The sequence below is a fragment of the Equus quagga genome, chromosome 5, assembly GCF_021613505.1.
Source record: "Equus quagga isolate Etosha38 chromosome 5, UCLA_HA_Equagga_1.0, whole genome shotgun sequence".
NCBI lineage: Eukaryota > Metazoa > Chordata > Mammalia > Perissodactyla > Equidae > Equus > Equus quagga.
The window spans coordinates 52,161,314-52,182,456 of NC_060271.1; the positions used below are offsets into that span (position 1 = coordinate 52,161,314).

The 21,143-nt window shown below is 47.2% G+C and overlaps 1 protein-coding gene across 5 annotated transcripts in view; it reads right to left on the reverse strand.

Annotated features, from left to right (window-relative positions):
• The window catches only part of NCK2 (NCK adaptor protein 2), a 69,298-nt gene that overhangs the window by 5,839 nt on the left and 42,316 nt on the right, over positions 1 to 21,143 (reverse strand). For all 5 annotated transcript variants that reach the window (XM_046661727.1, XM_046661726.1, XM_046661729.1 and 2 more), the window contains one exon: positions 14,477 to 15,198. In XM_046661727.1, the coding sequence (XP_046517683.1) occupies positions 14,477 to 15,198 (722 nt within the window). The remainder of the gene's footprint in view (positions 1 to 14,476; positions 15,199 to 21,143) is intronic.

The following is a 21,143-nucleotide window of genomic DNA, read 5'->3' on the forward strand; positions in this document are numbered from 1 at the left end:
TTGAAGACAGGCATTCTCAAGAACTCAAATTTCATCCTAGGCATGTGCTCTAGAGCAGTGCATGCATGTCTGTACCAGGAACGTGCTTAAGAATGTCTACGCAGGATTACTCACAAGGACCAAGTGCAAACACTCCTCATGTCCACCAACAGGAAAATGGACAAAGAGATGGCGTGTATACTTCATCAGACACTGAAATGGATGCATCAACATAGACTAAAATATTTCACAAGGAGGGTGGACCAGAAGAAGAAAGTGAGACAAGAAAAGCTGCAGTACGATACCATCTATAGAATTCAAAAGCAGGCAAAACTAAAAAGTGCTATTTAGGGATACATACATAGGTTTAAAACAAGAAAGAAAATGAATACCATAAAATAAAGGTAACAGTTGTCTCTGGTGGGAGGTGTGGTGCAATCAGGATGCACATATGGGTGTGGCACTTCTCAAGTGCCAGAAATGTCCTATTTCTTGATCTTGACCTGGGTTAAACAAGTACTTTTTAAATGAAATTTCCTAGGTGTTATGTGTCAGAAAAAAGAAAAATGTTTTAAAGGTGCTAAACCCGAAGCTAGAGAACCTGGCTCGGCTCTTCACCAGTCATGTGACACTGGCATTTACATCTTCAAATATTGCTTCCGCCTTCTTGTCTACCTCACCCCTCCACCCCACCTACTTTTTTGGGACACCAATTATAAGTGTGTTAACCCTTTCTCTTGGTCCTACACATCTTAGTCAGTTCAGGCTTCTATAGCAAAATGCCACAAACTGGGCAGTTTAAAAACAACAGAAATTAATTTCTTACAGTTCTGGAGACTGGGAGGTCCCCGATGAAGTAGCTGGCAGATGTGGTGTCTGCTGGGGATCTGCATCCTAGTCCACAGAAGCCAACCTCCTGCTGTGTCCTCAGCACGCGGGCCCCGAGAGCTCTCCGGATGCTCTTTGATGACGGCGGTAATCCCACTCGCGATGGCTCCACCACCCAATACCCCTGCACTGGGATTAAGCTTCAGCATAGGCATTTTGGGGGCAGAGGGACACATTCAGTTCATAGTGAAACCTCTCATGCTCTCTTCTGTATTTTCTATCTTTTATTTTTTTTTGTCCTAAAATCTCCTTTCCTTGGAGCTATCTTCCTGTTTACTAATCCCTTCTTCAGCTGTATTTAATCTGCTGTAAATCCACTGAGTTCTTAATTTCAGTTATTGTATTTTTTAGTCCTATAATTCTTTTTTATTACTTCAATTCTCTGCTCAAATTTCTCTTGCTGAATTTCTTGAACCTATCAATCCACATACCTTCAAGACTACATTTAAAAACTCAAAGTCTAGACTACTTAGGTCTGTTTGTATTTTCCCCCCTCTTTATTTTTGGCCATTTAGTGTTGTCTCCTGGCAACTTTTCTTTGAATGCTACATATTGTCTACGAACAACTGAAGACACACTCTGAGGTTCTCAACGGTGTCACGTCCTCCAGAGACGATTTGCTTCCGCTTCTGCACTCAGTTACAGTGGGGCAGAGCACCGGAATGCAATGAGGGATAGAACTGATTACAGTCTGGTTTATTTCTAGTTTGCCTTTGCTCCTACCAGATATACTTTTTGGTGTCCCTACTAAAGGCCTGGATTTTTTTCTGGGGCCTGACCTCCTTGGTGGCCCTGATCTCCAATTTTGGCCCCCAGCACTGCAGACTACTGAAAGTCCACTTATTTTCTGCGTTCTGTTTGTTTCAGCGTTTTGTCTACTCTCCTAGGTGGTTTCAGCAGAATTGTTAAGTCTGTGGGAAACTAGTCCACCATTACCAGAAGTGGAAGCTGGTCATGTGACACTCACAAGTCGTAACTTGTCCAGACTCCAGTTCTCCATCAGTCACACTATGGAGAAGCAGGACGGTTGGTCACCTCACAGGCTCTGGCGGCAGGCTGCCTGAGTTCACATTCTGGCTCCTTTACTGACAAGCTTTGTGACCTTGGGCAAACTCCCCAATAGTTCTCAGCCTCTGTTTTCACAACTGCAGAATAGAGATAATTCCTGAAAGTGGGAAGAGACTAGGACAGTTTATTAAACTACAATGATGTCAGCAGTGCAACATCTTTGGGGAGATATTAAGCAAACACCGTCAGTCAGTGGCCCTTTTTAAAGTTCCTTTTATGAAACTTTATAAAGACAGCAATTGGCATCTCGTCAATTTTTTAAGATTTCCTTCAATTAAAATCTCTAGAGAATACTTTGCAAACCAACTAACGGAGGTTTACCGCAGAAGCACCACATTTTACTCCCCTTGCGAGCACGCTGTCCTCATTACCCGTTTACATGCGTCTCTCCTTCTAGACTCCCAGCTTCTTTGGGGAGAGGCTCATCTCTATCTCATTTTTATATACGCAGGAGACAAAAGCTGGGCCTGATACTCACTGAGCACTCACCAGATGGGCGCTGAACTGACGGCAGAGGAGCGACTGAGAGGCTGTACCCACCCCTCACGCCTGCCCCTGTCTGCGAGGTCTCCTCCTGATTCTTAGCAGAGGGACATGACAGCTACTTGTTGGCTCTCTCTTTAAACAACAAATGATAAAGTGGGGTCTCTTGAACTTTAATTTTTACTTCCTATTGTCGCCTTTTTTATCTATTATAGTCCCGTTTTCTATCTGGGGTATTGTACTATTTGTCTATTGCTGTGTAACAGATTACCCCAAAACTCAGTGGTTTCAAAACAAACATTTATAATTGCAGTTTCTGTGACTTACAAATTTGGCAGTGCTGTAAATCTTAAGCTAGAACCACCCAACTCCTATTGGGTCGTAGTCAAGATGTGGGCTGAGGCTGTAGTCATCTGAAGGCTCCACTGGGGACGCAGGATCTGCTTCCCAGGTGGTTCGATCACATGAACCACCCAGGAGGCCTCTGCTGCTAGTCAGTGGGCCTCTCCACAGGACTGCTTAAGTGTCTTCACAACATGGTAGCTGGCTCCCCCAGGTCAAGTGATGAGAGCAAAGCCACATGCCTTTTACCATCCAGTCTTAGAAGTCACCTGTCACCACTTCCACCACATCCCATGTATTAGAATGAGTCATTAAGTACAGCCCCTGCTGACGGGGTGCTCAGGCTCCATGCTTGGAAGGGAGGAGTATCAAAGAATTTGTGGACATCTTTTTTTTTTTTTTTTTTTTAAAGATTTTATTTTTCCTTTTTCTCCCCAAAGCCCCCCGGTACATAGTTGCATATTCTTCGTTGTGGGTCCTTCTAGTTGTGGCATGTGGGACGCTGCCTCAGCGTGGTCTGATGAGCAGTGCCATGTCCGCGCCCAGGATTCGAACCAACGAAACACTGGGCCGCCTGCAGCAGAGTGCGCGAACTTAACCACTCGGCCACGGGGCCAGCCCCTTGTGGACATCTTTTTAAGCCATCACAGGTATCACTTGTTAAAACTTTCTCCGGCCGGACTGTAATCTAACTAGCCTCAGTCCTGTACCATCTTCTCAGTTTTGAAACATCTACCTTCTCTTCCAGCCTTCAGTTCCTGCCTCTGTGCTTCCTCCCACTATCTACCTTTTCCTGCCTTTCCATTCTCCAAACACTAGGCATGTTCAGTATCATTTCTCTTTGCTGAATGCTGTGCCAACTTTTCAAATTTTCTAACATCAGACCACTTCTGTTATCTCCTTCTGATTATTCTTCAAAGGAATGATTTTTCTGTTCTCATAGTATTTGAACCAGAGGTTCTGAAGAATTATCAGTTAGCATAAGCTATTCAATCCACCCTTCTTTTTAGGAAGTCATTTTCCAAGTGGAATTTGAGGACAATAGATTGGTAGAAAACCAAACTCTCTCAGGGCTTTTATTATTATGTCATTATTATTTTTGTTTAGGTTTTAGGTCCCTTATTTGACTATAACCCCTCAAGTACAAAAACCTGATGCAACTCCACATCTCCACACTGGGATCAGACGAGGTGATCAATAAATGCCCTGACTTACGAATTTCCGATCGTGACCATCTCTTCCATTATTCCTTCCTTCAGGTAAGTCTCACAGCCCACCTCTTTGCCCTTTCTCCTCCCAACAAGTGAGCACTTTCAGAAAAGAAAACCAAAGAGTACTCTCTTTGATACTATTTCCAAAGGTTCACCAACTTGATCCATTATTTCAAACACTTGCTCAAAAGCCCCTTTTGCATTTTTATAAAGCAGATGCCCTGGTCAAATATTTCTCTCCTTTACTCAGGATTTAATTACTATTTTCTCATTGACAGAAAAACCCGGAAGCCAAGAACAACCTATAATATCCTTTCTTTCTTCCTCCATCCGTGATAGCTGAAGTATTAGTACGATTTTCTTCTAAGCACAGGCTGTGAAGGAGTAGCAGGGGAGGAGAGCCCATGCTCCCAGGCACTCCTGACCCTTTAATAACCTTCAACTGTGGACTTTGCGGACAGATGAGAGCGACAGTGCCCTTCAGCAAGCCTCCCAGTGGACTCAGACGGCTTCTGGTCAGGCTGGGCTTCAAGCAGTTTACACACACAACACACTCTCGTTGGTTTCTTATAAAAGGTGCATCAATTCTTTAGTTTGGTACATGGATATTTTTCTTCCTCTTTTTACTTATTTAAGTAAGTAAGTCTTTTGTGCAGACAAGTAGTTTATTTACCAAAAAAATTTGAGAACCAACGATTTAGAGGCTAATCAAATTCCACTGATCAATATTCTCTGTTCTTATCTCAGAGAAGCTGCCTTTCAGTTTTCTCATCCCATCGATCACTCTCCCTACCTGTCCAAGATGCTCTCTTTTAATCAAAATTGACTTACTGTCTATACTTGTGCCAGCAGCTGTCAAATGATACTACTCTCTGTTTTTACATCAGATTATCTTTCAGTGGCATTTTCTATTCTCCTAGAAATGTGTCTCTGAAGTATTTACCCCACAGGCCTACAGATAATCCACACGTGACATGAGCAAATATTACTGTTCTCACTGGCTTCAGAAATAAATTTATTTACATAAATGAAGAAAAAGCAATCATCAACCACAGAACAGCCCTCGCAGTCCCATCCACCTAATGTTTAAATGAAAGAGCTCACTGTCCAGTCTCAAGTTAGAATGCGTATGTTCGTTATCCCTGCCTGCCTCCGAATGTATCTCCTAAAGTTAAATGTGAGTACCTCAGAGCATGGACTTTCAGAAGATCGTCCTTGTCATTCTTTGTCATGTCATGTGTGACTGGTCAATAGTAAGTGATATTCAGTAATTCAGTTCAGAATTTTACCATATAACACAACACTGTTCATAAGGGCCGGAGCCAATTTCATGCTCCACAATTCAGTGCTTCTCAAATCGGAGCATCAGAACCACTCAGAGGGCTTGTTTATAGCGAGGGTGCCTGCTGGGCTCCACCCCGGATTCAGACTCAGCAGGTCTGCGGTGGGCCCTGATATGCTACATTTCTAGCAAGTTCCCTGGTGATGTTGATGCTGCTGGTCCAGGAACCACACTTTGAGAATCATTGCCATTGAGGCTGAAGACAAGTTTAGCTGGGTGTTCTCCCAGTTGTTTGCGGAACCACCTGTGCTTGGTTCTGTTCTACTTCGAATGACTCCAACATAGTGGGACGTTTCAACAAGGTGAAATAGAAGGCAGTAAGGAAGAAAGCAGGGAGCAGGCCAGTTTGCACACAATTCCACTATTAGCTACTAACCACTGACCTAATGGATAATGAATGAACTGCCGGCTGTGTTGTTACAGCGTGGGGGTAACTGTTGAATTGCTCTGCGCTGGTCTTGGCAAGTTAATCTAAGTGAAGCTTAGATTAAAAAGTTAAGCGCTGATGAAAATCAAAATCACAATGAGATACCACTTTGCATCCATTTTGCTTTTTATAAAAAAAGAACAAAAAAGTAGAAAATAACTGTTGGCACACATGCAGAGAAACTGGAACCCTTGTACAATGCTTGTGGGAATATAGTATGGTGTAGTTGCTGTGGAAAACAGATGGCAGTTCCTCAAAAAATTAAACAGAAATTACCATTTGACCCAGCAATTTCACTTCTGGGTATATACCTAAAAGAACTAAAGGCAGGGACTCGAACAGCTATTTGTTCATAGCAGCATTACTAAGAATAGCCAAGGAGCGAGCCCCATGGCATGATGGTTAAGTTTGGCGTGCTCTGCTTTGGTGCCCTTGGTTCACGGGTTTGGATCCGGGTCGTGGACCTATACCACTCATCAGTGGCCAAGCCGTGGCAGTGACCCACATACAAAATAGAGGAAAAGTGGCACGGATGTTAACTCAGGGCAAATCTTCCTCAGCTAAAAAAGAAGAAAAAAAAAAAAAGCCAAAAGGTAAAAGCAACCCAAGTGTCCAACAACAGCTAGAACTGTTGTTCAATGGATGATGAATGGAAGATGAATGGATAAACAAAATGCGGTATACACATACAACGGAGTATCATTCAGCCTTAAAATGGAAGGACATTCTGACACATGCTAGAACACAGATGAACCTTGAGGACCTTCTGCTATGTAAAACAGGCCAGTCACAAAAAGCAAATAGTGTATGATTTCACCCATATGAGGTACTTAGAATAGTCAAATTCATAGAGACAGAAAGTGGAAAGTTGCTAGGCGCTTGAGCGAAAGAGGAGTTAGTGTTTGATGGGGACAGAGTTCCAATAACGGAAGATGAAGTTCTGGAGAAGGATGGGGGGTGACAGTGCACAACAATGTGAACGTATTTGATGCCACTGAACTTACACTTAAAAATGGTTAAAATGGTAAATGTTATGTATGTTTTGCCACAATAAAAAACATTTAAAAAAAGTTTATGTGTTAGTGTAAAAAGATTCGTGACAGTCTGGTGGAAACATCAGAATCGTGACGGAGGAAACCTGAGGATGGGCCAGGGAGGGCGCATGCTACCGAGGACGCTGACCTGCAGCCGTCGGCACCGCAGGGGGTGCGGGGAGGGGGCGAGGGTCGCGAAGCTCCTGGGCACGCCTCCCAGCCAGGGCACAGCGGTGGACGAAAGAACCCATCACTCTCCTCAAATCTCCTGCAACACCCGGCGACCAGTTAACGGCTTGTCCTGGGGGGCTGCAGCTGTGGGAGACACGGCTCAGACACAGCTCCTGAGCTGAACAGTCTGCTCCCCGCTGGCCTGGGGTCAGGCAACAATGATCCCTGAATGTTACATTCTTGTACGAACCACTTCTTTTTCAACCTTCTAAAAATGCTACCATGATACCGCTGGCTCTGGCTGGCACACTCTCTGGGCCTCTGAGAACATCTGAAATCGGCAGTATTTGTAAGATATCTTAGAAACCAAGTCTGTCGGGAGATAGCTCCCTTGCACACATCTTGAGACCAAAATGTAAACATTTCTTGTGGAATTCCTTCTCTAAGTTGCAAAGGAATTGTTTACAAAGGACACCTGGTCAAGACCCCTGGCAGGGATTACGTGGTCCTCTGTTTAAGGAGAGAAGTGATGAGCTCGCGTTCCAGGCGCTTGCCTGCATACAGGAAAGAAATGTGAGCCAAGCCGGAGCTGAACTGAAACCCTCCTCCACCAGCCCAGGTTCCTCAAGTTCTCACTCTCAATCCTGAAGGCTAGAGATGGCCACCGTGCTGCCCCTTCACCAGAGGAAACCACATCCACAGCCGAGAGCACCCTGAGGATCGCAGTGACCTGCTGGGACCCGCGCTCTGTACCTGCCTGCGTGCGCCTGTGCCTGCACGTGGTTAAGAACAAAACAAAAGGTATGGTTCACGGAAACCCTAACCGTCTCCCATCGTCTCACAGCTAATTCAGTGGAGTGGTCAGATCACTGGGGGCTAAGCCCACTCCGACCTCTCCTGCAAACCAAAGGGGGAGCTCATGCAAAAGACAAACACGTTCCCATCATTTCTACAGTCACAGCTAAAAAGAAATAGAGTAAAAGCACAGATTGACACTGGTGCTACCTGTGTTGGCCACACAAACCTTTCTAATACATTAAGTGCTAAAAATTTTTTGACCCAGTTTTAAAAAAATTTCCATTACAGCTTTAAGTATTTGGGAGGAAAAAACATTTCTGACAGGTACTAGCGATTTTACATGAGAGCAATATAAATATTTAGATCAAGAGAGCTAATGATCTAAGGGATTTTTAGAAAATATTTCGGAATACTGCTATGGATGAATTATTTACCTTGACACATTTTTCCTTTTTAGTTTGGAAGAGTTGTTCTTCAGTTGTCAGTGACTACTGGATGACCACTGCTGCCCCATTATGCTTGGGGAGGCCTGAAGAGGGGGTGTCTGGACCCCCTTGTGCGGGCCACCGCGTCTGATCCAAGCTAACTGGCACATTAGCATGACCCAGGGAGACAACGAGCAAGGAGAGGACCCGGGAATCGCTGGCACTCTGCTGTGGCTGGCTGCCGACTCCCATACGGAATCTACGGGCACATTCCGGATAATTAATCCATCGGTTAATGTGTAGAGTATTTCTGGGAGTCCCCCCGAGGTGCTAGGGACTTGATGGCCAACAAGATGACACAATAGGCACTCTCAGTGCTGATATGGCCTTTGACAGGGAAACGCAGCCACACTCAGGGGTGGTTACACCCTAGCAGAAGGCCACTGTGTGACCTGGGAGCACAGGGAGCATGCGGCCCAGGCCTGCGGGTCGGGGAAGGCTTCCCAGAAGCAAAGAGAGCCAGAATGAGACTTGAAAGATGTGTGTACATTAGACTGGAGGTGGTGGGGTGGAGCAGGGAAGGGGAGTTGTATTCTAGAGTTTTCCAGACGTGTGTGAAGGTCTGGAGGAAGACAGGGAGGAGTCCAAGAACCTGACAGAAGTGCAGTATGGCGGGAACACAGGTGCAAGGAGGGAGAGGGCGGTGGGACGCTGGCACCTGGAGAGATGCAAGGCCAAACAGCAGAGAAGCTCCTGAGCTGCCACCAACGATGTCAGTGGGACGGCCAGCCACCTGCTACCTCACCACCATCGTCCAGTGACCGAGCTCGCTCAGCTCACCTGCACTCGCCACCCTCACATGTCACAAGTTAAGCAAGTTTTAGGTAACAGACTGCTCTCTGTTCTTTGTACATTATCTCCTGCCAAAGAAACCAAAAAATGGATTTAGTACTATTTACTTTCTTTTACATACAGAAATCAAACTGTATCCAAAGCCCTACACAATGATGTTTTTTGAAGCTGAGATGCCAAGATTCTCAAGTGCCTTCTGTATTCTCCCAAGGGCAGTGATTCTTGGCCTGTCGGTTACCTGCAATTTTACCGACGCTGTGCTGACTTGGGAGCTCCAGGCAGGGCACTCACTTAGCAAACCAGTACCGGTCCCGCCTTCACCTGAGGCCAAGGGCAGTTTAGAGGCCCTCATTGGGGCCTGAAATAAATTAGGAACGACACTGGGCAGGTTTGCCACTGATTATATTTTCAGAATTAGCTTTAAATAACACTCTTCTTCACAGATTCCCAGTAAATGGTGTGGGTTTTTTTGTCTGTTCGTTTCAAAGGCAAATATTGAAGCGTCAGCCAGGGCCAGTGAGGCTGGGGTCTCCGACGCTCTGACCCATCTGAGAAGCAGGTGAACAAATCAGGTGATGAGTGAATATGTAGAAAAGTGCCCATACTAAATGATCCTTTAGGCCCTTCTGGTTTTAAGAATTAAATACGTTTAAAGTTAGAAATATTATAAAAATCTAGGCTTAAAACTTTCATTAGGTACTGGGCAAAAAGCCTGATAATTAGAAATAACATTGTTTTGCAATTGGAAAGATGCAGACAGGCGTTGCTCACAGTAACCCATGCTCGCTCTTAACATTAATCCATTTATGAGGGAACATCTGGAGGTCATGGTGCTGAACCACGGACTCAGGCAGCTCGTAAGCCGGTGGGAGCAGGAGGGAGCTCAGGCCACGGCTCCTGGCCTCCTGAGCGCCTAGGGAGCAGCTCGCACTCTGCTCTGACAACCGAGCCCTTCCAATCTCTACCAGAAACACGGAGCAAACACAGCAAGTTTGTCACCAAACTCTAAAGAGCTAAAAATAAACAGACCGGCACTTTAGGAGATGAATCCCATTCAACAAAAGCTAACAGTTCTACATAAAGTTAAACTTCAGGACAGTTATAATTTTCCCCTTTAAGTATGTTTATAATTCTTGGAAATGCAGTATTAAGCAGACACAGAGTTTAAATAAGTGCAGTAAACACACAGAAAACCTTTAAGATTGCATAACAGAGACCAGGGGTTTTCAGATTGTGGTCCCTAGATCAGCAGCATCAGCATCACCAAGGAATGTGCTAGAAATGCAAATTCACGGGCCCCGACCTGCTGAATCAGGAACTTTGCGGAGGGACCTGCAATGTCTACTTTCCAAGCCCTCAAGGAGACTCTGACACACACTACAGCTTGAGCATCAGTGATCTGGAGAGACGCAGTGATGACACTGCCTGAAAACGGAGTTGTGGTTAACAATTATGATTTCTATAAGAACTCTAATTTGAAAACTATAGCAAAGAACTATGCTGATTATTTTATTCTGTTCCTCCCTGGCCAAACAACATTAATAGATTTTAAAAAAATGAGCAAGGAAAGAAACACACATAGACTATTAGTGTGGCCAACATGCGCATTCAACTATCTTTATCAAGTATTTTCTTTTAGAAACAAATATCTTGTACAACAAGAAATCAGTATCCAAGTCCTACTGTGGGGCATCCTAAATATGAGGAAACAGGTGATCTCTTTGGGATCTTTAAAGTCTTACAGAGGAAAGTGGCTTCCTAACCCACAGGCTGATGCTTTACAGACTGCATCCTAGGTATAACCTGCCACTTCCTGAATAACCTTTTCAAGGACGTGGGAGGCAGCAATGGAAAACACAACTTAGTGCCAACTTACACAGTTTACCGGAAATCTAGTTACTGGTCACTCTTAACTGTAAGCACAGAGTCTTAACCATGTAAGTGTGATAGACATACAAGAATTTATTATGAACACATAGAGGGCAGGTAGAAATTTTTAATTTTCTAGATTTAATGAGCTATGGATTAACAACAGGTAGAGGTATGATAATTAAATCTGGAGAATAAGGAACAATATTGTTTCATCTTTAGCTGCTAAGGATAAACGACAAATTACAGACGAAAGAGAAGAGCAAGGGAGGAAGAGAGAGAAGACGAAAGAAAGAACCAACAGGAGGTACCGAGACTCGGAACAGGAGAGACAGCCAAAACAGGGTCATTTGGTTCATTGACTCATTGATAAAACATTAAGTCTGTCAGACTCCTCTGAAACACCCAGCACTCGCTGACACTGGATACTGCAGGATGTGGCAATGTTTTTCTGAAATATGCACATCTCCCCCCAAAAAGCACAGATTTCTTGGACTCAGAGGCAGGTATATTTTTACTTTTCAAAACAGAAAAATACTAAAAATTTTTAAATGCAAAATATCGTCAAGCAAGAGTCTAACTTATTTATAATGGAATCACTCAGGATATTTTTTAAATGATGCCCCTCTTGAAGATGCGCTCTAAACAAGCTGCTGTGCTTATTCAGAAATCAGGCGTCCTGTGGTAACCTCAAAGGAAGGCCCTGGGCCCCAGGACCGCAAGCAAGCAAAAGGAAACTAAATGAAGAAGCCTCTGAGTCTGCTGGCCCATCAGAAACCTTTCTGCCCGGGCACACTGCGACGCACTGGGTCAGATCGCAAAGCTAAGGACACGTGTTGGCCTAGTGGTGGCTTTGAAAGCCAAGCTCTCATCTTAGAAAAGCCAAAAGGAACAGGAAAAGAAAAGACAAAGGAGGAAAGGAACAGAGATGGGGAGACACTGGCAAGAGGCAGAAGCAGTGGCTGGCAGAAAAGGAATAAGTAATGGGTTTGTCCATCCCGACAGCTCCTCAACAGCCGCAGATGACAGCCGATAACAGACCTGGTTATGAGCATGAAAAGCTGCCAACCAGACCTCATTCTGCTGTCAGGGGAAAAGAAGCAACACGCCTTAAATTTCCTTGTAGCATCCCTTTGGCACAAGGCAGGCACATTAATAGCAGAAAACACCACATGTCATGGCATGATTCATCAGGACAAGCAGCCTGGCACACCATCAGGCTACATGGCAGTCTTCAGACCAAGATGGTACCACTGTGGGTGCAGAGCCGATGAAAGTCCCAGAGAACCCCTTCCCACCCCACGCCCCAAGAATCAATGGCCCTGGCATGCTATTAGCATGTCATAGCTTGGTTTTCTAAGTTAAGACAGAATGCAAAAAATCCGGAAAGCCTCCCATAGACATGGTCAAAATGAAATGTAAACAATTAATGTTTCATTATTTAGAAAAAGCTTATTCTCTAATAACGCTAGACAAACGAGATACTGGAGCTTATTCCAGGTCTGAGATGGAACCCAGATAATGCGAGCATCCCTCCCTACCCCAAAGCATCGGGCCCTCAGATGACAGTGACAACCACCTGTATGTGCTGGTCGCACAGAAAAGCAACAAGTGCTCCATAAGGCCAAAAACCTGGAGGATGCCCTTCTCACCCACCCTCCTTCCAAGGACTTTCCCCCTGTGCCCAGACCCCAGACAGAAAGCACAGTGCACGGGGCGAATGTCGCCACGCTGGAGGGTCGCTTTGCCCCTCTCCCCCTTCTAAGAAGTCTTTTCAAATTCAGAGTTTCTAAATCAAGATTATACTTTTTGACTGAATTACACTCAGCCCCTAAGCACCCTGGACCCATCACTGCATATTGTAATCGGGCTCCCAGGGCTTTGTCTGAGTTTCTGCTCAGAAGAGTTAAAAGTGTTGCTCTACTTAACTCTCTTAAGCCTCAGACAGGATCTAAGGAAGCTATGCACAGAGCTTATGTCATGTGAGAGCAATTTAATGTGATGTCTTGCCAGAAATGATAAACTCTGGTGGCTGGATAAGAGAACCTCAGAGTTCAGATTTCAGATGTAGTTAACGTCCAGGCCGGGCATGCATGCTCAAGCACATCTAAGGCGGCCGCCAACTCCAGACCTGCTGACACCACGAAGGGACCCGGTTCCCACCACCGCGACGCTCCTCCTGCCTCAAAGAAGAACAGAACACAGCTGCCACTCTCTCCGAAGAGGAGAAACACTTCCTGTGGCCTTGAATTCCTCTCACATCAGTCAACAGGAGTCCCAAATGTGCACTTTTTCCAGAGGACAACGATTACAGTATATGGTACAAACTTACTAGAAATGTAGGTTCCATTTAAAAAGTTAAAGGAAACCCTGCTAGAACCAACACAGAGTAATCCCAGTGGACTCGAGCTTCAGAACTCTTGATCCGGGGCAAAGGGGGGGTCTCACAATATGGAAGGCGATTTGCAAAGAGATCTACAAAACTGGTTGAGTATTTCCCTAATAACACACAAAAAGGCCTACCTTTTGTGCTGCTGGCCCAGTTCTTCCAGACAGGCTCAGCCACACACCCGAAACACAAACCCCAAATGTGTCTACTGCTGGAAAGGGGCGTGCTGCACATGAGGGGGCCTCATACCTCCCATTCAGTTCACACACACAATCTCCTCTCTCTCAAGGATTGTCTTTCTCTTTTCAATTCTGTTCATAAGTGCTTTAAAAGCTTTTCAGAGATGAGCTCAGTGGTGTTGACTGCGGCAGAGATGACCTTAGGATTATACGGCTTAAAAAGAAAAACAAATCAACCAACAAAAGGCTATGTCAGAAAGCAGGCGTCCCTCTCGCTGAGAACAGCTGACCTGCTTTAGACCCATGGAAGAAACAGTGTCAACCACCAGGGCCTTGGGAGATGATCAACAGACGGGCAGAGAACGATGGTGGGGTCTGTAGAAGAGAAAAGGGTAACCTCAGCAAAGGGGGGCAACAACCTTCACTGCACTCACCTCCCGTTTGCGGGAATACATCTCCAGGAGGATGGGGGCAAGTGTGGACAGCTGAGTCACCACACTCAGAGCCGACTCAAGTACATGACAGGGCAGCAACCTCACACACATTATACAGACAAATCATACCCATCTATCATAACACGAGCCCTGAAGGCTTTTTTTTTTCCCCCTGAGGAAGGCTCACCCTGAGCTAACATCTGTTGCCAATCCTCCTCCTTTTTTGCTTGAGGAAGACTAGCCCTGAGCTAATATCCATGCCAATCTTCCTCTATCTTGTAGGTGGGTGGCCTCCATAGCATGTCTGACCAGTGGTGTAGGTCCGCAGCAGGTTCACGGATTCTGATCGGAACCTAGGAACCAGGGCCGCACCAAGGCTGGAAGCAGAGTGTGGAACTTAACTGCTAGTCTGGGTGCCAACCCCACCGTGAATCCTCAGCTGCTATTTGAAGTGCATTCATGCAGTCTGAACAGGGAATGGCCTACAAGAGCCACAGTGTGCAGTATATGTGCATATACACACGTTTAGGGCTTTCTCCTGGAACCTCCCGAGCGCCAGCAGACCGGCGACCCAAGGGCACTTACCGAGGACTCGCTGTCCCTAATGAGGAAGTCACCCTCGACGCCCCGCTCGTTGAGCGCACACTCGGCCTGGTGGCGCGTCACGTTCCCGTAGTACCACTCTCGGCCCGCGAAGCGCCCGGTGCACGCGGGCCCCGTGTAGCTGATCTGCGGGGCGTGCGCGGGGTGCAGGGCTGGCCCATCGCTTAGGACCACCACGTAGTTTTTGGGGACAAGGCCGACCTGTCCCCGGGCGTTTTTGCATTTCCACCACTCCGGGTCGTTTTCGGGCTTCTCGATCACTTCCATGGTCTCTCCCTTCTCGAAGTTGAGCTCCTCCTCCGTGACCGAGCTGAAGGGGTACAGCGTCTGCACCACGTGCAGGACCCGGGCGCCCTGGCCGTTGCTCAAGGAGGCGCCCTTGCGCAGGCTCAGGAAGCTGGGGGACTCGGCGGCCGCCTCGTCCACCTCCTCCAGCACGTAGTTGGAGGGAAACCAGCCGATCTGCCCGTTGTAGCTGCCGCGCCACCAGCCGTCGCTGCACTTCTCCATGACGGTGACGCGCGACCCCTTCACCAGGGACAGTTCGTCCTCCCTCTCGGCCACGTAGGCGAACTTGACGAAGGCGGGGATGTTGAGGTCGTAGATGCGGTCGGCGCCGCCACCGTTGGCCGGGTACTCGGCGTCCGTGCTGGGCGTCGGGGACGCGTCCCGCGCACTCGTCTTCCTCTTGGTCTTGCCGAGGCCTGTGGAGACACAGCAAGGCTCAGTGGGCACCGGGCACGCGGCGGCCCCACCACATCCCTGGGGCGCTGCCACGACTTCCCTGGGCACAGATCCACCGCGGCGGCAAACCAGTGACCACCAGAAAAGTAAAACGCTGCCGGCTGCGATGTGCCATTGTGAAGCGGCTCAAAGGGGACAGTACTAAAATTTTAGATCTCTCTCCTTTATTCCCAAAAAACGCCAGAGTACCAGTAGCATAAAAGACAACAAAACAGTGCAAAGTTAGTTTCCTTCTGAAAGAATGACATGTCTTTAGAGAATTCCTGTGCTTTTCAGAGAGAAAAATAAGGCATGAAGGCACACACACGTCCTCCGCACACTGGTGCTGGGCCCGAAGTTGGACTAAAGGAACCGCGTGCCTGGGGCTCCCGGCCCTCCCCCGCTGCCCACCTCCCCACCACTCCCACCGCCCTGCCTGCTGCCTGGCAGCAGGGGGCCCCTGGGCAGAAGCCCACACCCCTCTTCTTCCTTCTTCTCTTGCAATGTTTCTTTCCTCTCAAAACAGCAGGCTCATCTCCCGCAACAGGTTGTGATGAGTGAATTAGAAAAAAAATTACCTGATACGTTAAATCTAAGACAAAACTTTTCATATTGTGATTCAAAACCCACTCATGGATCAACAAATCGATTTAATGGCTTGTGACCAACCCGTATGCATGTCTTGGAGAGGTTTTTTTCAAGGGAATAAAATAGAAAATCTGAGTGAATCAAACATAGTTAGGATAAATAATGTTGCTTTAGCTACATACATGAGTGCTGAGTTGTAAAGTTAAACTGATTTCTTTCTGTGCATGAGGAAAAAAGTTTGAAAAGCCGTAATGTAAAGTGCTTTAACCTGGTTACTATGGATGGAACTATGGAACCTTCTTGAGAGGTGAGTCTGGGGAGGAAGGCACGGTGGCCCACTGAGCTGGGGTGTGTCACTGGATTGGTGGGGCTGGCCACGCTCCTCAGGCTTTCCTGAGAGGTGGCTGCTCGCCCACCAGCTCTGCACAACCTCCTAACCTGGTCAACGTGGAGATTTTGATGGTGTGGAAAGTGTGGACATTTGCAGACTTTCATTTTTTCCAAAATGACACCAAAGCACTTTTATGAGTAGTTTGTGCCTTTCTCTCCTTCTATTCCTTAAACTGGAGTGAAAACCGATTGGTCCTAAGAAGTACCTTTGCTGCTTCTCCCTTGCCGAGCGGGCGGGGGGTCAAGAGGAATAAAACGCTGCCTCATGATCATTCTCTGCGGTGGAGAGCGCCCTTCTAGAGCAATGCTGCCCCAAAGCAGCGGAGCAAGGAACGCATGTGAGGCGAAGGCATGCTGAGGTGAAGTGGTCATTCACACAGGTTTTCAAGAGAACACACCAATTCTTTAAGCTAACGGTTTCTGCTATTTCTTTTCATACCACAGCATTTTACTCAAGTGCATGGGAAATACAAGCGTAAGCCAGGACGTTAGACCAAATTAAAAATTAAGATTTCTATTAAGACTTAACTTACTGTACATGAAAACATGAACCTCTAAGTCCCAGAAGTAATCCTTTCATGTGATTTCTGACATAGGAGAGTTTATGCAATGAGAGAGTGCTGTGATGGTCCAACAGCTTCATGATGCAGGAGGGAGCCAGTTCAGAAGCAAACTCAAGTCCAGAAGGCTCAGGCACAAAGGTTTCACAAGTCTCATGAAGGAGCCGAGACGCCGAAGCAGCAATAACCAGGCACAGCTCAATTTTTATTGGTAACAGATTTCCAGAATTAACATTTAAAAATAACTTTTTTTATTTTAAAGATTGGCACCTGAGCTAACAACTATTGCCAATCTTTTTCTTTTCTTTCTGCTTTTTCTCCCCAACCTCCTCCAGTACATAGCTGTATATTTTAGTTGTGGGTCCTTCTAGTTGTGGCATGTGGGACACCGCCTCAGCATGGCCTGATGAGCAGTGCCAAGTCCGCGCCCGGGATCCGAACCAGCGAAACGCTGGGCCGCCGAAGCAGAGTGTGCAAATTTAACCACTCTGCCACTGGGCCGGCCCCCTAAAAATAACTTTGTAATAGACTTTTTCAAATTTGTGAGTAATGAAACCTATTTGAGAAAAGACCTATAAAAGAGCAGGTTTTAGAATGTTCTTCAGGACCTGAAGATGTCACGATCAACAGAAAAGGCAACGTTAGACCTTAGACCTCACGATACCTTGCTGAAGACACTTCACAACTGATTTACGAATACGCTGCTCTGTCTGGTTTTTCAAACACAAAGTAATTTAAATCAATGGCTTCAGCCAGTGGGCTCCTGCCAGACACCATCCGAGACTTTGGGGAGAGCAAGATGAACAGGATAGGTACACTCCCTGCCCTCAAGGGGCTTGTATTTCTCCATCAATGCAGGACATTCTACACAGCAACCATCCCATGGAAAATTAACCTGCCTTATTCTAATGTGATTTGAACAGTCTCTGAGGCGACTCCGGGCGGGACGGGGTGGGGGACGCCACACACACCAGAGCGGCTGAGAGCACAGCCTGGGGGATCAGCTTTGTGCTCTTGGTCTTGCTTAGTCTCAGGGTTTTAGTTTTCTTACCCATTAAATGTGGACAACAGCACTGTGTCAGCCTGCTTGGGCTACCATAACAAAGCACCACAGACCAGGGGCCTTAGACAACACACTTTATTTTCTCATAGCTCTAGGCGCTAGAGGTTCAAGATCAGTGTCAGAGGGTTGGTTCCTTCTAAGGCCTCTCTCCTTGGCTTGCAGACAGCTGCCTTCTCGCTGTGTCTTCTCATGGTCTTCCCTGTGTCCTCATCTCCTCTTCTTAAAAGGACACCGGCCACGCTGGATGAGGGCCCACCCTAAAGACCTCATTTTAATTTAATTACCTCATTAAATTAAGTCACACTCTGAGATACTGGGGGGGGTCAGGATGCCAACATGAATTATGAGGGGACACCATTCAGCCCATAACGGGTAACTAAATTATACACGAAAAGCATAGGTAGTGCTCCATGAATGATAACAATTATTACTCTTCTCAACTGAGGTGGGGTTTTGAATTCCTTTTCTCTCAGAACCACATTTTACCAGGAGAGGGCCAAAGTCCTCTTTGCACACTCATGGCCAGGACCCTTCCAGTGCCAGGGCCACCAAAACATAAAGCTTGCCTGTCAGGCTTCTGGCACCTGGGACACATTATTCCATGGGAGCAATGTAATACAGAGCTGCTGGTGTAGTGGAATTCAACAGGCAGGTGTCTGGGGACAGGGAGGAACCTGGCTTTACAGACATCTGTTACCTGAACCCTCACAAGAGCCCTGCGACAGAGTGGGCATGCCCTCATTTCTGCAGATGGGGAACTCGAGGCAGAAAGAGGGCAGGGAACTGGCCCACCACACACAGCCAGTGAAGTCGCACGGAGAGACCTGTGCGCCCAATACAAGCCTATTTAATCCCTGGCAACTGAGAAGCACAGTTCCATTAGAGGCTGGTGTGTGGCATGATTTCTACGGCAAACACATCATTTTTCATATGATTTCTAGGGGAAATGCATCCAGGACTCTGAATTGGGGTGTTGAGAATCTGTCCCCTACTGGCTCTCCCAACATTGATGGACCCTTCCTCAGCTTCCACTGAATGAAAATGGCCCCTCTGTCTCCAGGTGGAAGTGGGGCTGAGTTTTAGGGAGTGAAGATTTGGGATAAGAAATGTATGATGAGTAACAGGCCCCAGGAACTCGATAGGCAGGGACAGGCTGGAGAGGGCGCAGGGTGGGTGGGAAACAAGTCAATGGGTCAAAGTCACCTGGGTTTCTGGGAGAGGGGTCTCCACTTCCCCTTCTTTCCCCCTTACCCTGATTCTGCCCAATGACCAGAGCCAGGGTCGGGTAGGGCAGAGCGCTGGGGGACCCTCAGCCGCTGGCAAGGCGAAATTTCATGTGCCCCCTCCCGACTGAGAGCGCGGGGAGCAAGAGAAGCTGTGGACGAGGGGGAGCAGCAGGGCAGCTGGGCATGGCGTATGCGGGGCGGGGACAGGGAGAGAGGGAAGGGAAACTGGCCGACAGTGGAGGGGTCGTTTCCGTGTGAGGACAAAACCCACCATCCGAGAGCTGGGCGGCCTGTAAAACAAGGCCTTACAAAGGAGCAGGCCTGGGGGTCTTAGTGCCTCTCTCCCTCTCCCCCAGCCTGGACTTCACTCCAAGCCGTGTGAGCGGCACCATGTGCCAGCTCCGAGCCTCAAAGGGGCGCGGCTCGGGGGCTCGGGGAGGGCAGTGCGGCGCATCCAGCGCCCGGTCCAGCAGGAGGGCAGATCCGGCTTCGAGCCCAGCCCGCCAGCTGCACGCGCCCTCGCTCTCGAATTCCAAGGCAAATCTATTATCTTTCAGGGAAGGAGGAAGCATGGGAATTCCACTGTTTCCCCCCTTTCTCTGTGTCTATTTTTCTACACTGCCTCTGCCTCATTTCTTCCGTCATTAAAGTCATACCACTTACTTCTCCCAATTGTAACAAAAACAACTTGAACTTTTGATTTTAACTAGGATAAAGTGATTTTTTTTCTCTTATAATTTTACATATTCTCCCATCAGTGGAGACAAATCCTCACACCCATTTGGCAAAGTCTCAGGCCATCTTTACCTACCCTAAGTAAACGGTAACTAACCAAAACTTGGCGGACCAGAAGCCCTCATTAACCAGTGATGCTCCTCACCCCCTCTCTGGGCCACGTTTTGGGAGAACGCTAGCACTGTCCTTTGAAGCTGCTCACCTTGGGCCCGATCCTGATTGCTCTGTGCAGGTGGACGCAGAAGCTCCTCAGAGCAGGCCCGCAGCCCCGCCTCCTCCCTCGCCTGCTCCTGCACCCCAGGTGTGGGAGCACACGCTGTGCAGCACCCCACGCAGCTTGGCGCCTGGACACCAGGCTCACTGAGGTGCCGGGAGCACCAGTGTGTCTCACTGAGATCTGAGCTGAGGTCAAATGACGTGCTTTTCTTTAGTAGTTCTCCAGCTAATCATAAAATACGACTATATAGAATTTATTTGGTGTCTGAACCTTCTGGTTGGAGGTTTTGCTGCAGCATGCTTTGGATAAATCGTATTACGGATGAGAATATCTAGAATGTGAGTGACCATTAGAGAATCTCTCCAATTGCTGGCATGCTTATTAGGTGTTAAGCCACATTTCTTCACAAAGTAATGACCTTCTCTGCAGCTTGTTCAATAATGTATAAACTGCAACACCTTTGAAAGAAGGAAGAACAAAGAAGGAATGGCATTTGCTGTTAGAATAAGCAAGATGCCGTTTCATGCGCTCGGGAGCAATCAGGATTTTAACTTCTACAGTGAAGATTACGCTCTGAGAACATCTCAGTTTCCTTAAGTCTAGGATCATAAAATTGTGGTATTTAAAATCTAGAAGAAATCTTAGCGATCCGCTTGCTCAGTTATGTTCAGGCTGTTGCTGTGAGGAGTGGGCCCTGGGGTCCCTTGAGTGTGCTGCCCAGGAGAGCAGGCGGGATAGAAGACCACACCCTCCCACTCACTCCCTTGCACACCCCCCTTCCCCACCCCTAGCAGCTCCAGTGCTCTCTTTCTCTACCAGGGGTCCTGGGCAGGAGGCTGCTCGACAATGTGCTCCACAGACAAGATGATGACAGTTTCAGAGACGTGGAGCTCTTGCCCAGGTGTCCAGTCATCAGCCAGGCTGGACAGCAAGGATGCAGACCCCTGAGCACAGAGCAGCCTGGGATGGACTGGGTTTGTGGCCAAGGGAGGATGTGAACAAGCTCCTTCACGGAGCCACCTCCATAACTGTCACATTAAAGACCAGCCACAATGTGTGCAATGACTTTTATCTTCATTTAATAATAATAATAATAAATAACACGTGCACCATCAGGAATGGTATTTCTTACTCTCTGAGCAGACAG